Below are 20880 nucleotides of genomic sequence, written 5' to 3' on the forward strand. Positions count from 1 at the left end.
ATAGAAGGGTTAATTTTCTTTTTTTTCACCTTTTTGACATCGGGTTTATACATTTTATTGATAAAAAAAGAAACCTTTTGCAATGTATTTATTCAAATTAATTAAATCTGCCTCCACCATCCAAATAAATGACAAAAACACACAGAGGATTTTATTTTTTAATAATTTTTATATATTCTGAGGATTTCTCAAAATGTGGGATTTATCATAAATGTGTAAAAACCCTTTGAAATCCCTTTCTAGTTTTCAGATTTATTCAGTGTCCCTACATTTCTTTCACTTTTTGGACACAAGACTGTCTTCTTCAATACAGAAATACTTTTTACTTTTCTCCCACTTATTGGATGCAAGATTAAAGATGTATTGTGTGAAGTTTATGAAAAAATAGATTTCTATTAAATGTTTAAACTATCTGCAATTAATTTATGCCTTAAAAATACAGAACAACACTAAACCAACTTTTTCTTATTTTTATAAATAAAAGGCAAGCACAACGTTGGGAATTTTAAGATTAACATTTAAGTTTGAATCCAAGAAATGAGGCGCCAGGGACAATGGTAACAACAAAGTCTTTCACAGTCCCATTCAGCACAACAAAGTAATTGTCATGGTTTTTGGACCCATTTTATCAGAGTTCAAGAGAAAGCTAAGGGTCAGGCCAAGCTAACAGCAATGCATGCCACGAACCACAAGGACAGAAGAGCTTCACGGTTTCAACAATATAACTGCACAACAACTTGGCTCCGTACTATGTTTAGAGTATATAAGCAAAACACAGCATACAATGGTCCTAGCACTGACCCTGGTGGAACACCACATTTTTCCTTTGAGGGAAATCTAAAGTTGAACACTCTGGAACAGAAACAGGATTGTCGTGTTGAACAGTGTCAAAAGCTTCACATGAAAAAACATGGCTGACAATTAAGGGCTTTGGGACTCAGGCCAATGTTGTTCGAAAAACTTTCCAGTTCTCCCCACCCACCGCCCACCTCTGGGAATAAACCCTTTGCAGTCAATTCCCTCTGGGAATGTTGTTTTCCAGGTGGGCACTATTTCCCATAATTACCGGATTCCTTTTTTTAACACTGCAGTTCCTCCCAGATAAGTACATCGAATAATGTCATAAATTATGAAGGATTTGTAGACTGACATACAGACATACATGGGACAAGCCGGTTGTGTTCAATATTTTAATGCAAAAAAAACACATAACAAAACCAGAACAAAGGGAACACATTGTAAACAGAAGGCTGGCTTTGTGTCTTACTTTATAAAGATAATCTTTTCACTCAGGATTCAGTCATTCACAAAGCCCTGTTTACAACTAATGTTTTTTTTTCATTTTTTTTTCATTTTCATATTTTACTCTTTTTTTGTTTCCTTTTTCCTCCCTCAGTGAAGCCGAGTATCACAGTTTCCTGCAAGAGAAGGACAAGCAGTTTAATCAGGCCTCCATTTTAAATGCAAAAAAAAAAAAACCCTGTTGAGTTGCTCCTATGAAGTCAGTTGCATTCGGCACAACTAAATAATGGTCATGGTAAAAGGGCACAACCTAAAAGTCCAAAGCTTCACTGTTTCACAAAGATTTATAACTGGCATCGGCATAGCAACTCCATGCTATGTTTCCAGATTATATCAAAGTTCCTATGAAGCTGTCAGTTCATTGCCAGCATTGATGTAAGGTTTGTAACCATTTCCTGTGCACCTTGACGCCGTCTGTAACCGAAACGTTTGTTTGCCTTGAATAGGCGGCCTGTAGCGTAGTGGTTAAGGTAAATGACTGGGACACGTAAACCGGGTGGTTCTAATCCCGGTTTAGCCACAATAAAATCCGCACAGCCGTTGGGCCCTTGAGCAAAGCCCTTAACCCTGCATTGTTCCAGGGGAGGATTGTCTCCTGCTTAGTCTAATCAACTGTACGTCGCTCTGGATAAGAGCGTCTGCCAAATGCCACTAATGTAATGTAATGTAATATAATGAATAACTGCAATTTCGCTAGTTTCCTTTCAGATTATTTCCATTTTAGTGTCAGTGTGCAGGGCTTCCGTTCGTAGCATTAATATAATTAATAAAGCAGGATTAATAAACACACAGTAAATCCCTCCTGTGATGAACTGGGGAACCCTGCTGAGAGACCCCGGGCAGGCGGGGATCTCGGTGCAGTTCTCAAACCCACCTGAAGGGGCGCTTCAACGCTTCAGTTCTTCGGGGAGAGTTCTTTCGCCTGGTGGGCCTGCAACACCGCCACTGCCTCCTCCACCTGCCGGACACACCCGACCCAGTTACAACCCGGCCCCTCCTGCAGAACCGCACCCCTGGTTCAGCCCCTGCCCTGTCCCCCAACCCCGGGACAACCCAGCAGTACCTTATAGTGAGAGACTGGGCCGGTACGGTACGTTGGAGTGCAGGGACCGGGTCGGTACGATACGGTACCTTGGAGTGCAGGGACCGGGTCGGTACGATATGGTACCTTGGAGTGCAGGGACCGGGTCGGTAAGGTACGGTACCTTGGAGTGCAGGGACCGGGTCGGTAAGGTACGGTACCTTGGAGTGCAGGGACTGGGTCGGTACGATATGGTACCTTGGAGTGCAGGGACCGGGTCGGTACGATATGGTACCTTGGAGTGCAGGGACCGGGTCGGTAAGGTACGGTACCTTGGAGTGCAGGGACCGGGTCGGTAAGGTACGGTACCTTGGAGTGCAGGGACTGGGTCGGTACGATATGGTACCTTGGAGTGCAGGGACCGGGTCGGTAAGGTACGGTACCTTGGAGTGCAGGGACCGGGTCGGTAAGGTACGGTACCTTGGAGTGCAGGGACCGGGTCGGTAAGGTAAGGTACGGTACCTTGGAGTGCAGGGACTCGGGTGACTCCAGCATGTGCAGCAGCTCAGAGTTGTCGATCTCCAGCAGCATGCCGGTGATCTTCCCGGCCAGAGAGGGGTGCAGGGTCTGGATCAGGGGGTACAGCCGCTCACCTGCAGCCAGCGAGACCGCATGTTACAGCACGTCACAGGGAGTCACCGCACGTCACAGGGCGTGACAAGGAGTCACAGGGAGTCACAGGGAGTCACAGGGCGTCACAGGGAGTCACAGGGAGTCACAGGGCGTCACAGGGAGTCACAGGGAGTCACAGGGAGTCACAGGGCGTCACAGGGCGTCACGGCCTGTTATACACTTCTCCCTTTACATTTGCATCTTTGCTACTCGCACGACTATCTTTGATTCGCTGCGGGTTTGCCCCAGGTTGGTCACGTCCGTCTCTGGTCTTTCAGTGTGAAAAGGCTGCTGGTTGCATTACCAGTGGAGACTAGCTCTTCGAACCTTGTGTGTGGATTGTGGATTTGTGATTACTTGGTTGACTGCGGATACGCACAAACACAACGCAGAAGCACATGTTACGCACGGAGCTGGAACACGTACCCAGCAGCTGTTTCTGCTCTATCATGGGGGCGGCGGCCAGCATGGAGGCGGTCAGAGGCTCCTGCCCACGCACCAACACCGCAGGCTCAGCCACCTGTCAATCAAACAATCAACCAACCAATCACCGCTGGGCTTCACCACAAACTCAATCCCACCCACTCACCCCCCACATCTACTCATCCCCTACTCATCCCCTACTTATCCCCCATAGTAGGGCGGCCTGTAGCGTAGTGGTTAAGGTAAAGGACTGGGACACGCAAGGTCAGGGGTTCTAATCCCGGTGTAGCCACAATAAGATCCGCACAGCCGCTGGGCCCTTGAGCAAGGCCCCTAACCCTGCATTGCTCCAGGGGAGGATTGTCTCCTGCTTAGTCTTATCAACTGTACGTCGCTCTGGATAAGAGCGTCTGCCAAATGCCAATAATGTAATGTAAAATCCCCTATTCATCCCCTACTCCCCCCGACGACACCTCCTCCTCACCCAGCGGGAGTAGCCCAATAGCCCCGCCTATTCACTCACCTGCTGCACAGTGACCTGGGTTGGCATGGTGATGACCTGCTGCAGGTTCCGGACCCCGGTGGAGTACTTGTACTGGCTGACCCCGCGGACCCCAGGCCCGGACATGGCGGCTCTCCCGCCGGCCGTCTGCGTGCCGATGTTGGCTGGGGAGAGTCGTTAAACGCAGACTCACACTCTGGATCGCACTTTAGCTGTATACCCATTTGTATCATAGACTGAAATCACGGAAGTCAAGTTCATGGGCTCGGCCATGTTGTAGAAGCCATGTTGTGCGGCGGTCACTAAGTGTGTAAGTGTGTGAACAAGGTCCAGACACCGGGCTCAACTCCGCTCAACCCAACAAGGTCCAGACACCGGGCTCAACTCCGCTCAACCCAACAAGGTCCAGACACCGGGCTCAACTCCGCTCAACCCAACAAGGTCCAGACCCCGGGCTCAACTCCGCTCAACCCAACAAGGTCCAGACCCCGGGCTCAACTCTGCTCAACCCAACAAGGTCCAGACACCGGGCTCGACTCAACAAGGTCCAGACCCCGGGCTCGACCCAAGGACCAGACACTGAGCTCAACTCAACGAGGTCGAGACACTCTACTCAACCCAACAAGGACTGGCGGGATATAAGCATCCCACCCCAAAACCAGCAGAACCACAGAAGAAGAGGGCGGGTGCATCCTGGAGGACCCACAGAGCTCACCCATCTTCTGCGTGTGGTTCAGGACGTGGGGCGCCTGGGTGGACGCCTGGCGGACGCTGCTGATTGGAGTAGAGGCCCGACGAGGCACGGCCGACCTCACCATCTGGGCCGAGTACGGCCCTGAGAGAGAGGGAGAGAGGATGGGAGGGAGAGGGGGATAGGGGGAGAGGGAGAGAGAGGGGGATAGGGGGAGAGAGAGGGGGGGGAGGGGAGAGAGAGAGAGAGAGAGAAGGAGGGAACAGCACAGGGATGTTCTGAGCTGGGCACTCCATTTCTGCAGGGCTGGTTGCATCATTACCTATCCTCTACTGAAAACCTGCCAACACCAGTTACCGCCAGCACAGGATTATACCAACTCTTCATACAGATAAGTCTTCAGCAGCTAAAAGATGAGATGACATTAGCTGTTGAATAATTAGAAGCAGCTGCACTAACAGCACTTACCCTGAGCTCTGGGAGGCTGGGGAGCCCAGCGAGGGGCAGGGCGGATCTGGGGAACCGCGTTCGGCGGGTAGAAGGACCGACTCTGAGGCTGCGGAGTTTCAGCATTGTGTTACTGGCCACCTCAAATAACCCAGACTACAGTACCGATAAACCCTATCGTTTTTCAAACGCAAGACAACTACAGTACAGAGACAAATGCAAATGGAAAAGTCCTAGATTAAGGTATAAAATACAAGGGGCTAAAGATAGACAGGTGAAAAACAAGTGATAATAAATAAAGCAACTTCCACAAAGGTCACGGCAGAGCTAAGGAGTCACGGCAGAGCTAAGGAGTCACGGTATAGCTAAGGAGTCAGGGCAGAGCTAAGGAGTCACGGCAGAGCTAAGGAGTCACGGCCGACCTGTGGCACGGTGGACATGAAGTATCCGGAGGGCTGCTGGTAGGAGCCGATGACTGGGCCGGGTATGGCACGCACGCTGGCCAGCCGCTGCATGTACTGGTTGGTGAGGATGGCCTTGCGCTCCTCCTTGCGCTGGGCCAGCGCCACGTACAGCGGCTTGGTGCTGACGATGCGGCCGTTCATCTCCGTCACCGCCTTGGTGGCCTCCTCGGGCGACGAGAAGCACACGAACCCGAAGCCCTTACTGTGGCCACCGTCCGTCATCACCTGCAGCCCCGCCCCCCCATGACACCAGGGTCAGTGTCATCACCTGCAGCCCCGCCCCCCCCAGGACACCAGGGTCAGTGTCATCACCTGCAGCCCCGCCCCCCCACGACACCAGGGTCAGTGTCATCACCTGCAGCCCCGCCCCCCACAACACCAGGGTCAGTGTCATCACCTGCAGCCCCGCCCCCCCCCATGACACCAGGGTCAGTGTGATCACCTGCAGCCCCGCCCCCCAGGACACCAGGGTCAGTGTCATCACCTGCAGCCCCGCCCCCCCCCACGACACAGAAGACTAAGGAGTACATTTATCACATTACACCAAACTTCTCAGAGCTGCTGATGGGAGTTCAAGTCCTGATCAAGTGAAAAGGCACCCCACCTCCTAACTACGACCTCCAACTCCCATAAGCACTGGGGGCAAAAAGGTTACTCCAGCTCACATACAGAACCGTGTGACCACGTGCTGGATTAATCAACGTTTTTGTACAAAAATATTTGGTGACCTTGGCGCTGGTGATGGTGCCGTAAGGAGCAAACTCTCTCCTCAGTCTCTCGTCATCGATACCATCGTCCAGGTTCTTCACGTACAGATTAACCCCCTGCAGACGGACACAGACAGGCCTTTATACACGTACAGATTAACCCCCTGCAGACAGACAGGCCTTAATACACGTACAGATTAACCCCCTGCAGACAGACAGGCCTTAATACACGTACAGATTAACCCCCTGCAGACGGACACAGACAGGCCTTTATACACGTACAGATTAACCCCCAGCAGACGGACACAGACAGGCCTTTATACACGTACAGATTAACCCCCAGCAGACGGACACAGACAGGCCTTTATACACGTACAGATTAACCCCCTGCAGACGGACACAGACAGGCCTTTATACACGTACAGATTAACCCCCAGCAGACGGACACAGACAGGCCTTTATACACGTACAGATTAACCCCCTGCAGACAGACAGACAGGCCTTCATACACGTACAGATTAACCCCCTGCAGACAGACACAGACAGGTCTTTATACACGTACAGATTAACCCTCTGCAGACAGACAGACAGGCCTTAATACACGTACAGATTAACCCCCTGCAGACAGACACAGACAGGCCTTAATACACGTACAGATTAACCCCCTGCAGACGGACACAGACAGGCCTTTATACACGTACAGATTACCCCCCAACAGACGGACACAGACAGGCCTTTCTATACGTAGATTAACCCCCTGCAGACAGACACAGACAGGCCTTAATACACGTACAGATTAACCCCCTGCAGACGGACACAGACAGGCCTTTATACACGTACAGATTACCCCCCAACAGACGGACACAGACAGGCCTTTCTATACGTAGATTAACCCCCTGCAGACAGACACAGACAGGCCTTTATACAAGTACAGATTAACCCCCTGCAGACGGACACAAGCACGCCTTTCCACCAAAGCTTATAACCTTCTACAAACACACGGCTCTTAACTGAAAGACTTAACTTGCAACTATTCCCCGAGTCCCATTCAAAGTAGTCGCGGATAGATGTGTTTTCTGGACAGAAGTACTGTGAATGCAGAAGTAAAGAACACAGCGCCCCCTGCAGGACTGGAGCGTCAGTGCCCGGGCCACAGGGCCCTGCAGTACCTGGTACCGGTGGATCCTCTCCTGCTTGATCTGCTCAAACTTGCGCTTCAACTCGCCCTGCCTCTCCAGCCTCTTCTGGGCGCGGCCCACGTAGATGATCCTCCCGTTCAGCTCTTTACCGTTCATCTGCTCCACCGCCTGCGGGAGAGGCCGCGTTAGGGACCGCAGAGCCACAGCGTTAGGGACCGCATGGCCACAGCGTTAGGGACCGCATGGCCGGAGCGTTAGGGACCGCATGGCCAGAGCGTTAGGGACCGCATGGCCACAGCGTTAGGGACCGCATGGCCAGAGCGTTAGGGACCGCAGAGCCAGCGCATTAGGGACCGCATAGCCACAGCGTTAGGGACCGCAGAGCCACAGCGTTAGGGACCGCATAGCCACAGCGTTAGGGACCGCAGAGCCACAGCGTTAGGGACCGCATAGCCGGAGCGTTAGGGACCGCAGAGCCACAGCGTTAGGGACCGCAGAGCCACAGCGTTAGGGACCGCATAGCCACAGCGTTAGGGACCGCATAGCCACAGCGTTAGGGACCGCAGAGCCACAGCGTTAGGGACCGCAGAGCCACAGCGTTAGGGACCGCAGAGCCACAGCGTTAGGGACCGCAGAGCCACAGCGTTAGGGACCGCATAGCCACAGCGTTAGGGACCGCATAGCCACAGCGTTAGGGACCGCAGAGCCACAGCGTTAGGGACCGCAGAGCCACAGCGTTAGGGACCGCATAGCCAGCGCGTTAGGGGCCGCAGAGCCACAGCGTTAGGGACCGCATAGCCACAGCGTTAGGGACCGCATAGCCAGAGCGTTAGGGACCGCAGGGCCAGAGCGTTAGGGACCGCAGGGCCAGAGCGTTAGGGACCGCAGGGCCAGAGCGTTAGGGACCGCAGAGCCACAGCGTTAGGGACCGCAGAGCCACAGCGTTAGGGACCGCATAGCCACAGTGTTAGGGACCGCAGAGCCACAGCGTTAGGGACCGCATAGCCACAGCGTTAGGGACCGCATAGCCACAGCGTTAGGGACAGCATAGCCACAGCGATAGGGACCGCATAGCCACAGCGTTAGGGACCGCATAGCCGGAGCGTTAGGGACCGCATAGCCACAGCGTTAGGGACCGCATAGCCACAGCGTTAGGGACCGCAGAGCCACAGCGTTAGGGACCGCATAGCCACAGCGTTAGGGACCGCAGAGCCACAGCGTTAGGGACCGCAGAGCCACAGCGTTAGGGACCGCATAGCCACAGCGTTAGGGACCGCAGAGCCACAGCGTTAGGGACCGCATAGCCACAGCGTTAGGGACCGCAGAGCCACAGCGTTAGGGACCGCAGAGCCACAGCGTTAGGGACCGCATAGCCACAGCGTTAGGGACCGCATAGCCGGAGCGTTAGGGACCGCATGGCCAGAGCGTTAGGGACCGCAGAGCCAGCGCATTAGGGACCGCATAGCCACAGCGTTAGGGACCGCAGAGCCACAGCGTTAGGGACCGCATAGCCACAGCGTTAGGGACCGCATAGCCACAGCGTTAGGGACCGCATAGCCGGAGCGTTAGGGACCGCAGAGCCACAGCGTTAGGGACCGCAGAGCCACAGCGTTAGGGACCGCATAGCCACAGCGTTAGGGACCGCATAGCCACAGCGTTAGGGACCGCATAGCCACAGCGTTAGGGACCGCAGAGCCACAGCGTTAGGGACCGCAGAGCCACAGCGTTAGGGACCGCAGAGCCACAGCGTTAGGGACCGCAGAGCCACAGCGTTAGGGACCGCATAGCCACAGCGTTAGGGACCGCATAGCCACAGCGTTAGGGACCGCAGAGCCACAGCGTTAGGGACCGCAGAGCCACAGCGTTAGGGACCGCATAGCCAGCGCGTTAGGGGCCGCAGAGCCACAGCGTTAGGGACCGCATAGCCACAGCGTTAGGGACCGCATAGCCAGAGCGTTAGGGACCGCAGGGCCAGAGCGTTAGGGACCGCAGGGCCAGAGCGTTAGGGACCGCAGGGCCAGAGCGTTAGGGACCGCAGAGCCACAGCGTTAGGGACCGCAGAGCCACAGCGTTAGGGACCGCATAGCCACAGTGTTAGGGACCGCAGAGCCACAGCGTTAGGGACCGCATAGCCACAGCGTTAGGGACCGCATAGCCACAGCGTTAGGGACAGCATAGCCACAGCGATAGGGACCGCATAGCCACAGCGTTAGGGACCGCATAGCCGGAGCGTTAGGGACCGCATAGCCACAGCGTTAGGGACCGCATAGCCACAGCGTTAGGGACCGCAGAGCCACAGCGTTAGGGACCGCATAGCCACAGCGTTAGGGACCGCAGAGCCACAGCGTTAGGGACCGCAGAGCCACAGCGTTAGGGACCGCATAGCCACAGCGTTAGGGACCGCATAGCCGGAGCGTTAGGGACCGCATAGCCGGAGCGTTAGGGACCGCAGAGCCACAGCGTTAGGGACCGCAGAGCCACAGCGTTAGGGACCGCATAGCCACAGCGTTAGGGACCGCATAGCCACAGCGTTAGGGACCGCATAGCCACAGCGTTAGGGACCGCATAGCCACAGCGTTAGGGACCGCAGAGCCACAGCGTTAGGGACCGCAGAGCCACAGCGTTAGGGACCGCAGAGCCACAGCGTTAGGGACCGCATAGCCAGCGCGTTAGGGACCGCAGAGCCACAGCGTTAGGGACCGCAGAGCCACAGCGTTAGGGACCGCATAGCCACAGCGTTAGGGACCGCATAGCCAGAGCGTTAGGGACCGCATAGCCACAGCGTTAGGGACCGCATAGCCACAGCGTTAGGGACCGCATAGCCACAGCATTAGGGACCGCAGAGCCACAGCGTTAGGGACCGCAGAGCCACAGCGTTAGGGACCGCATAGCCACAGCGTTAGGGACCGCAGAGCCAGAGCGTTAGGGACCGCAGAGCCAGAGTGTTAGGGACCGCATAGCCACAGCGTTAGGGACCGCAGAGCCAGAGTGTTAGGGACCGCAGAGCCAGAGTGTTAGGGACCGCATAGTGTGAACGTTAGCGACCAAACACCCCCACAATCCGGGGCAGGGGCAGGGCGGGGCACCGCCTCTCTGCAGGGGGCCTTACCCTCTGTGCGTCCTCGTGGTTCTCATAGTTCACAAAGCCAAATCCACGGGACCGGCCCCGCTCATCCATCATAACACGCACACTGAGGGTCCTTCCTGCAGAACACACACACACACACACACACACACACACACACACACACACACACACACACACGCACACACGCATGCACGTGCACAGATACACACGCACGTGCACAGATACACACGCACGTGCACAGATACACACGCACGTGCACAGATACACACGCACGTGCACAGATACACACGCACACACATACATATACACACACACGTGCACAGATACAGATACACACGTACACAGATACGCACAGACAGGACAGACAGGACAGACAGGACAGACAGACAGACAGACAGACAGACAGACACAGACACAGACACAGACACAGACACAGACACAGACACACACACACAGACACACACACAGACACACACACAGACACACACACAGACACACACACAGACACACACACAGACACACACACAGACACACACACACACACAATCAGTTCCATTTCCACCCAAATATTTCTGCTGCTCATGTTAGGAATGACCCGTCCCAGCGACCCCTCCAGTTCTGCCTCTCTCACCATATTCAGAGAACATCTCCTTCAGCTTCTCGTCGTCAAAGTCCTCTCCGAAGTTCTTGATGTAGACGTTGGTGAACTCCATGGCCTTGGCCCCAAACTCCGCCTCGCGCTCCTTCCGAGACTTGAAGTGGCCGACGAAACTGCACCGGAACAGCGGCACGGAGAGTGAACGCACGCACGACGGCCACGCTCCGTCACAGCACAGCCCACTCCGATTGGTGGAGCACACGGGACAGGAGCGTGACATCACCCGCCTCAATGTCCCAGAATGCCATTCTGTCACAGATCACAGGGTTCCCCCAACCCCCCCCCCCCCCCCCCCCCGTACGTTAAAGTTGGCAATCTACGATTTCCTCGGTTTTGGTGGATTTAGCGGCCTCCCATGGCGGCTGGCCGTCATAACAGGTCTATTCTACACTTCAGTTCCCAGAGTTCCCTGCAACACACAGCCTTTTCGCACGTTTCCCTTCTTCTGAGTGCCGGGGTGGTTTCCGGTTTTCAGTCACTTTACTACTTTCATCTATTGTTGTAAACTTGTAAAGCAAAGACAGTTGTGCCCAAATTCTGTGTCCCGGCCAACAGTCCTTTATTCCGCAGGTTTCCATGGTTTCCGCGCTACGTTTGCATACAGGGCGGGAGTGAAGCGCCGGCCACAAACTTAACGTTTTTAAATAGAAATTCAATTTAAGAATTCAAACGGTCTCAGTGGCCATCGCTGGAGAAACGACAGCGGGAACGTATCTTAAATACGGTGTTTATTCACATGAAGAAATTGTAGATTGCCACTTTAAGTGCTGCTGTAGATTGGGGGGAAAAGCTGCCTATATTACAGGAAATATAGGGGAGAGAAACAGTTTTATAAACTCTGGAGTAGGATGTATGAAAGCAAAATAACAACCTGCCAACCGGCCCATTCCACTAACCTAAAGGTGGACATCACACAAGATTCCCCCAGGACACAGGGCACTGGCTGTGACTGCGATAAGCCACTTTCCACCTGTCTACCTGTCTCTAGGCTGAGCAGAAACAGAGTGATAACCATGAGCTGGTGCATTCTACAGAAAAGGTATTAAAGTGTGAGCTTCAGGTCTGCAGAAGGGTCATTCCATGAAAAATCAACCAGGTGTGGGAGGTGACCTCAAACTTCGTTTAAATGTTCTTTATGTATTCAGTAGAGAACATGTATAACAGTAGCCTCATTGAATTTGTCATTCTAGAAATATCGGCTCTTAAAAAAGTCACTTGAGTGGGAATTTGGGTTTGTCATGAATTTCACAATTTTTCATGGAACGCCCCAGGAACAGTGTTACAGTGTGAGTTGGTACATTCTACAGGAACAGTGTTACAGCGTGAGTTACTGCATTCTATAGGAACAGTGTTACAGCGTGAGCTGGTGCATTCTACAGGAACAGTGTTACAGTGTGAGTTGGTGCATTCTACAGGAACAGTGTTAGTGTGAGTTGCTGCATTCTACAGGAACAGTGTTACAGTGTGAGTTGGTGCATTCTACAGGAACAGTGTTACAGCGTGAGTTGGTGCATTCTACAGGAACAGTGTTACAGTGTGAGTTGGTGCATTCTACAGGAACAGTGTTACAGTGTGAGCTGGTGCATTCTACAGGAACAGTGTTACAGTGTGAGTTGGTGCATTCTACAGGAACAGTGTTACAGCGTGAGCTGGTGCATTCTACAGGAACAGTGTTACAGTGTGAGCTGGTGCATTCTACAGGAAGAAAAAGTGTTGAACAGGGAGCTGGGGCATTCCAGTCCTGGGCCAAATATATAATTGCTTTGGATTCAAATACTTTTCTATGCTCCATTGATATTGCCTGGTAGAAGTGCATGGTGCATTCAATGCAATGGGTGGCTGTCCATAAACACGTCTCTGCGTTCAAAGGTGGAGTTTGAGTGCCTGTTACCTTCTGGGCAACACAGGCTGGAGATTAAGCCAAACACATCCAGTGACGTTATTTGTTTTCAGACGTTTTGCCCCTATTTAGGAAGCAGCTACACTAACAGTGATTTTAAAAATGCCTACATACATAATTTAAGCATTTAATCCAAATAAGCTTGACTGAAAGCGTGACAATGCTCCTTTAACTGCCATTTGCGGTTTCTACATAAGAATGTTCTTGATACTTGGTCTTTTTCTGGAGGACCCACAATCCCATGTGCACTCAGGAATGCTCCTACGGGTCGGGGTTCAATCGACACATATCTCATGTAACATTCCATGTCCAAATAAATCCAAGTGTAACTTTTCAGTTTTTGCACATGTGCCCTGTGTGATGAGACCAGGGATGACCTAAATTTATCTGCAAAAACTAACACCAAGTTTGGGAAGTTTCAAAAGTTGTGCCACAGACGTTTTTGGAGGAGCGATCTATCGATCATCGTGGATGAGTCAAAAATAGGTTGAGATATCAAAATCCAAACTATCTTTTTAACTGCGAGTCAAAATTAAGGGCTAATGTTTGAACATTAGTTCACCATGCTCACTCTCGCTGTCGCACGCACGCACAGACGTACAAGCACACAGACACTGACACTCACACTGACAGACACACGACTCACACTCACGCCGTACGTACACTTTGCGGTCATTGAGCAACATGCCGTTCATGGTGTCTATAGCTCGGTTGGCTGCTTCCTGGGTCTCGAAGTGAACAAACCCATAGCCTTTGGAGCCGTTTTCATCACACACCACCTGAGAACACACAACACAACACCTGAGAACACAAAACACAACACCTGAGAAGACACAACACAACAGACCACCTGAGAAGACACAACACAACAGACCACCTGAGAAGACACAACACAACACACCACCTGAGAACACACAACACAACAGACCGCCTGAGAACACAAAACAGACCACCTGATAACACACAACACAACACCTGAGAACACAAAACAGACTGCCTGATAACACACAACACCTGAGAACACACAACACTACACTTGAGAACACACCTTACACGACGCCAGCAGGTACTCAACGCCACCAAACGCTCCACACATTCTTAGAATATTAAAAACATCTCAATAAAATGTTTGCAATTATAGAAGGGTTTTCCCAACTGAACCCTTTACTGTATTTAAAGAAAAAGTGCAAAACCTAACCATGCATCTTGCACTGACATTTGGCCTCAGGAGAACAGATTACACTGAACCTCAGATCATCAACACGCAGCCAAATCACTTTTATGTCCCGTTTCACAGTGGAACAACGCTCACAGTACCTTGCAGGACAGGATATTGCCGAAGGCGGAAAAGGTGTCGTATAGAGCCTTGTTATCGATGGACTCGTCCATGTTCTTTATGAAGATGTTCCCGACTCCCGACTTCCTCAGACCGGGGTCGCGCTGGGACCACATAATCCTGATCGGCCGACCCTTGATGACCTCATAGTTCATTGTGTCCAAGGCACATTCCGCTGGGAAAGAGAAAGCCCACCGATGGTTGGATAAAAAGTACTGAAGTGTCAGGACAGCGTTCATCCCCCTGACATGACTGCAGGTTCTGCTGTACGAGGCGGGTCCAATCCCATCGCAAACGGGCCAGTGTGGGTGCAGGCTTTGGTCCAGCACTGAGCCACCCGACTCTTACTAATCAAGTCTCGACTGAAGACTGGGTAGTTTAGTAGAATCAGGTGTGCTCGTGCAGGGCCGAAGCTAAAATCTGCACCGGCCATTTTCGGCTAAGACTGGACACCGTAGAGCTACACCAACTTCACCAACCAATTTCTGTAGATTAAAATCCCTTGGTAGGGTGGTGCCTCTAACCCGACATTGGTCCAAACTGATGCATACTTTAAGAAATCAGAGAAGATCAATAAGACGAAATAATCATGAGAATACACCATTCAGTCGATGCAATTTATTCCATGTAATTTTAGATTTCAACTTACCTACATTACATTATATTACATTCAAAGCTGATGCTTTTATACAAAGCTACAAACAGCTGATTAGACTAAGCAGGGGACAACACCGCCTAGAGCAACTTGGAGTTAAGGGCCTTGTTCAAGGGCCCAACAGCTGTGTGGATCTTATTGCGGCCACACTGGGGCTTGAACCACAAACCTTCCGGGTCCCAGTCAAGCACCTTAGGCTGCCTATTAACCAGGGAGTAACCAGCACGACATCAAGTCTGGGCACCCAAACATTGGATCTCTCACTGCACTACATAGCCTGTCTATCTACTGTAACATAGGCAGCGCCATGCACAACGCCACGTCATAAGTGTTGATTGACAGTCACCGTCGGCCGGCTGCTGGAAGTTGATGTAGGCGTATCCCAGCGACCTCCGGGTGATGATGTCACGGCAAACGCGGATGGACATGATGGGACCGGCGGGGGAGAACTTCTGGTATAGCATAGCCTCCGTCACGTCGGGGTGCAGGTCCCCCACGTACAGGGAGGCAAGCGGATAGGCGGGGCCGCTACTGTTCATCGCAATGTCACTGGCATATATTGGCAGAAAAGTGGACAACAAAGCCATATTATTATTAATCCCATTTCAGCAAGAGTAATCGCAGCATCCCACCTCATTGCGGTTAATCATATAATTATGGACCGCCGATCTCAATAACTAATGCCTTATTCATTTGACTTTACTATATGTGCATTTAACATCCTACACATTTATACATCATGTCACGTTATGTTTTACAGACGACATTTTCTAAGCAAGATATGAACTGAGAATAGTTTACTGGTAATCAATCCAAAACTATACACTAGCCTATTTAACTAAATTATGCATCCGATGCCGTATTTTACAATCGATCCTAAATGTCTGGCATGGTTTTGTGGACCACAACTGCTAACAAACATCCCAGTCTTAGCTCGCAAGCAATATTAATAACTAAGATATTTGGAGTGGGTGTTAAATACTGCTAACTAGTTGAATGTAATTTGGGCAGTAACTTGTTTACTATCTGGCTAGTTCCAGGATCGCGTTAGCGCATCAAAAACACGGTTTGCAGGGCTCGCCATTAACTTGCTCCATGTTGGCTGCAGCCTAAAACGTCCAGCATTTGTGGGACAGAAAAGTTAAGTAAATTTAAGTTCATGCAATCAATAAAACAACGAATAGTTTATAGTGAAACTCAAAATCGGCCAGCCGTGGATAAAGCAATTGCGGCGGTATTCCCTAAACTACCTCCGTTAAACAGCCAGTCAGCCAATTTACGCCCAACGCCCTGCGGACACCAGCTGGCTTCCCAAGAATATAATAAATGGTAGGAAACACAAAAATCGGCTCCCCGGAAATCAAATCGTTACAAAACTCAACAAACACACATACCTTACTCAAATGTTTCAAAGTCCTCTGTATTACCACTTGGTACAGAGAGTTAGTTAGCTAGCTAACTTTACTGGTGCTCAATTTTACGTTTTAGTTATTAACCAGCGAACTGCTCGAAGCCATAAACCGCCATTCCGCTCCGCGCCAAATTACTCACCTGTTGCTGCAATGTACTTATAAGCTTCTATGTAGTCTCACTTCCTCCGCTAATAAAAGTAGTACCCTTCGCAACACAAACTTTGTTTTTATTTATTTATTTTTGTTTCCTTGATATTACTATGGCGAATTTGTAGCGGTGTATTTATTTTAAATTAAAGTGTAAACTCTACAAAATACATTTGATGATCTGTGATCATTGTGTTGTGCTTATTGCATAACTACCTATTCTTCGCAAAGATTGTGACTGTGTGACTGTCATAGCATTGAAAGCTATAGTTGATGGTAAAACACATAACAGGACTGTCAAACCTGTCAAAGTATAACTATTTTTATCTGTCGTGTAAGGGAATGTAACAGTAGATTCGTAATTCGCAACGATCACCCAACGCGCAGTGACCACAGACGCTCGAGAGGAGGCAGAGGAGAGATAAATTTGTATTGTTGTATCGCTGTGATTTATTTGAAACGCCGACTGTCCTGTCTGCAAAATGTACGCCTTGGCTGCTAATGAAGAAATCTTGATTGTTATGACCAACTACACACTGCCCTGTTTATCGTCATATGTTAGCCTAGCATCTGAAAATATTAATTTAAGTTGCCAAACTAAACTATTATTAGACCTAGATGCAATATAACAAATGAGCAATGGAAATACTTGAGGACGAAATATACTGAAATATTACGTATTCAATTTTTTCTCATTCAAGAGCACAACCTACGATCGTTTACACCCTTGGAACTCCCTGATGTCACGATAATCTCAAAAAATATTCTGGACTGATCAGCAAAATTAGTCAGCAGCCGTCTCATCTATACACTCCGGACAGTAGATGGCAGTAATGTATCTTTGATTTGGTTTATCAGCCATGTTGTACACCATAGAAGAAAACAAAAGTATGACGCGTCAGTTCTACGCCGACGCCTAAGGTACTTTCCATCCCAGTGAAGCCGCGAAGGCAGCAGCTTGTAGATCTAAAAAAAGAACAAAAACTAATCGCGACGGTTGAGCAAACTAGCTAGCTAAGTAACAGATAGATTTGATAAAAAAAAATACATTAAAGACAACCTGCCTGCGAAGTAGTATGTGCACATAATCTGTGTTTAGCTGAGCTGAACCTGCTGCCTTCCAGGCGTCACTGACGGAAGGACAGTATCGTGGGCCCCACCTTGGCAAAGGTCCACTTGCAGCCAGACAGACGGAGCCTTGTACACAAGGTTGCGATTTTACTTGTACTTACCTCTCTAGTGTTACAGAACATCGTAATTTTTTTGTACAGCTCACTTTGCTTTATGTACTCTGCATACAAAACACTCCGTGTTCAGAGGGTTCTTAGACACTCCTTTAAGTCCTCGGTTATCGTCTCTCTTAAATGTAACCCTTTTCATGTTGAACCCATGTTCCATTTGTCTCACTTGTTTTGTTTTTCAACCCAAATTAAACACATTGTGCTTGTATTTCCCCCCCGATAGCCACACAAAGTAGTCGTTAATTAACACTCAATATCCATGTCAAGAGAAGGACAGATCTCAACGATAACTCGCTTGTCCTAGTTTCAAAGGTATTCAGCACAAGGTACACGGCCTGCAGAAAAAAATATTAGAGAAAAAAACCCGTGGAGTTGCAGTATTAGAACAAATGGGTCAATGGAAGTGTGTGTAGCTGGTGTTTAAACCTATAGACCACAGAACTGTATCACAACCGAAGCAGCTAAACCTTGTCACAGCTTTGAGTAAGTCATATTCAGTATTGCTTCTTGTGTGATATGTAATTGAAATGCGTGTTTCCACCAATTTGGAAGATAATATATGGAGAGATTTGTTCACCTTCTACTACACAATATTTTGTTTAATTGTATGGAAGGATGTTTACAGTGAGGTCTGTAAGTATTTGGATAGTGGTACAATTTCTGTTCTTTTGACTGTACCCCAGCACATTGGACTGGAAATGATGCAATCATTATGAGGTTGAAATGCAGTGTCAGCTTAAATTTGAGGCTATTTACATCCATATTGCGTGTTCTATGTCAGAATTACATCCCTTTTTATACAGTCTCCCATTTTAGAGGACTAAAAGTAATTGGATAGTTGGCTTCTCAGCTGTTTCTGATTAGACAGGTTTATTCAGTCGCACCCTTAGTGCAGATGTAAGAGAGCTTTCAGTAACAAGGATTGATTCTAGGATTTTGACTTTTTAGCTTTTTAGTGCTATTGCAGTTGTCAACATGAGGACCAATGACAGTCAAGGAAGCCATTATGAGTAATTGAGCCAGAAGCCAGGCTTACCAAATAAAGTATTTGGAACATCATTAAGAAGAAAGAGCACAGGTGAGCTCAGTATTTACGAACAGAGTGGCAGGCCAACGAAGACCTCAACAACAGAATCATTCTCACCATAATGAAGAAAAACACCCAGACACCTGTCTTAACAGATCAGAAACACTACACTGTCTTCAGAAGCACCATCACAAACGGAAACAGAGGCTCCACTGCAAGACGCAAACTACTAATCAGCTGCAAAAACAGGATGGCCATGTTCTAGCCACCAAGAGCCTGCAGAGTTCTGGAGAAAGGTCTTGTGGACAGGCAAGGCCAAGACTGACTTCTATCAGAGTGATGGCAAGAGGAAAAGATGTAGGTTAAAAGGAACTGTCTCAGATCCAAAGCACCCCCATCATCTGTGAAACATGGTGGTGGGGGTGTTTGGGCACGTATGGCTGCCACAGGTGATGGTTTACATGCCATCGTTGATAATGTAACTGCTGATAGCAGCAGCAGAATGCATTCTGAAGAGGCCGGAAGCATCTTATCTGCTCAAGTTTAATTGAAAGCCTCCAAACGGTGCTTCATCCCACAGCAGGGCAACGATCCCAAACATACACCAGTGCTTTCTTCTTCATGATGTTCCAATTTGTATCATCAAGCCTGTTGTTTGGCCAATGTCTCTGACATTTATGTCCAATTTATGTCAATGCAATCCTGCCTTTTCTTTGGTTTTAGTATTTAAGTCTAGGGTGATGGTCTTTAATAAACCCTCACAATATCTCACCTGTTAAGACACTAAAAATGTGTGTGCATATATTCTCATGCCTGCTCTAAAGACCACTCTAAAAGGGGGGAAAGGGGGTATTTTAGTCAACAAAAAAGCAGAAGAACTCTGAACTGATAAAACCTTTATTTCACTTTAAATGTTCTTGTACACGTTTCCTGATTGTTACATGTAAGGTGAAACTAGAAGCGTTTTTTTATTTTTTTTTATTTTTTAAAAGACACACAAATCTAGAATTTATCAATAACCTGGGAGGAGGGGTTTTTTGGGCTCATTTTTTTTTAAATCTATTTTTCCCCAGCTATTCTAAACGTTCACAACTACGTGCGCACTAGGCGATGAAACCATCACAGAAGCAGACTTCAGGCAGAATACTGGCCAGTAGAAACAAAGCAAGAAGAGGTACCAGATATACAGACGCTCTCCACATTCACCACTGCATTTTTAAAAATCAAGCGTAAAATATTAACTGCCATTTTGTTCAGCAAAAAAAAGGGACTTGTCCTTGTGTGTGTATGTTTCTGAGTGTACAGTATGTTTGTGTGTGTGTGTGTGTGTGTGAGTGAAAGAGGATAGAAGCAGGCCTCCGTAGGATGGACAGGGATAGGTAGTCTCTACACCTAAAGCAGAATGTTAATGACAGTGGTTGGGTATTGTGACACTGAGTGACCTCGGATTCCTGATTATTCCAGGGCGTTAAATCTCCTCTGACCTGCTGCCTCCTGACTGCATGTGTCAGAGGCCAAACTATGCCATGAAGACAGCCTCAGCAAGCACGTGTCCACTCCAACCGTCACGTACGCAAGCTCTCGAGCACTCCAACCGTCACGTACGCAAGCTCTCGAGCACTCCAACCATCAACTCCAACCATCACGTACGCCAGCTCTCGAGCACTCCAACTGCCACGTACGCAAGCTCTCGAGCACTCCAACCATCAACTCCAACCATCATGTACGCCAGCTCTCGAGCACTCCAACCATCACGTACGCAAGCTCTCGAGCACTCCAACCATCACGTACGCAAGCTCTCGAGCACTCAGTCCGTTACGCACGCAAGCTCTCGAGCACTCAGTCCGTTACGCACGCAAGCTCTCGAGCACTCAGTCCGTCACGCACGCAAGCTCTCGAGCACTCAGTCCGTTACGTACGCAAGCTCTCAGTCACTTGCATAGGTCGGTCATGGAAAGGCTCCTTCCAGATTTCAGTTTAAATCATGATTTGGACCTCAAAAGTTATCTCTAGTACCCCTGTAGTTTTGAGAAACCCTGTTTGGAAAG

At 49.5% G+C, this 20880-nt stretch overlaps 1 protein-coding gene across 4 annotated transcripts; it reads right to left on the bottom strand.

The window, feature by feature from the left end:
- Nucleotides 1–1273: 1273 nt before the first annotated feature.
- pabpc1l (poly(A) binding protein, cytoplasmic 1-like) lies at nt 1274–17921 on the bottom strand. 4 transcript variants are annotated; one of them, XM_061257891.1, is made up of 16 exons: nt 17797–17921; nt 15352–15554; nt 14332–14525; nt 13678–13793; nt 11088–11227; nt 10478–10572; nt 7399–7536; nt 6251–6346; nt 5481–5747; nt 5080–5167; nt 4627–4755; nt 3942–4084; nt 3422–3515; nt 2846–2976; nt 2177–2260; nt 1274–1418 (listed from the first exon to the last, which is right to left on the bottom strand). In XM_061257891.1, the coding sequence occupies exons 2-15, from the start codon at nt 15542–15544 to the stop codon at nt 2198–2200; spliced, it is 1887 nt and encodes a 628-aa protein (XP_061113875.1). In that variant the 5' UTR covers nt 15545–15554; nt 17797–17921; the 3' UTR covers nt 1274–1418; nt 2177–2197. The 4 variants fall into 4 exon arrangements, with proteins under 4 accessions (XP_061113875.1, XP_061113874.1, XP_061113873.1 ...); XM_061257890.1 differs by lacking the exon at nt 17797–17921 and adding an exon at nt 16256–16319; XM_061257889.1 differs by lacking the exon at nt 17797–17921 and adding an exon at nt 16400–16541 and having other exon boundaries at nt 1275–1418.
- Between the last annotated feature and the right edge of the window lie 2959 nt (nt 17922–20880).

This window comes from Conger conger, chromosome 10, assembly GCF_963514075.1.
Source record: "Conger conger chromosome 10, fConCon1.1, whole genome shotgun sequence".
NCBI classification, from domain to species: domain Eukaryota; kingdom Metazoa; phylum Chordata; class Actinopteri; order Anguilliformes; family Congridae; genus Conger; species Conger conger.

Excerpts from the sequence above, each read along its gene's own strand:
- pabpc1l (XM_061257891.1), bottom strand. The coding sequence starts at position 15,544 with ATGAACAGTAGCGGCCCCGCCTATCCGCTTGCCTCCCTGTACGTGGGG. Across the intron at positions 11,228-13,677 it reads TTGCTCAATGACCGCAAAGT|TTTCGTCGGCCACTTCAAGT; the intron begins GTACGTACGGCG and ends GTTCCGGTGCAG. Across the intron at positions 5,748-6,250 it reads GCACCATCACCAGCGCCAAG|GTGATGACGGACGGTGGCCA; the intron begins GTCACCAAATAT and ends GCGGGGCTGCAG.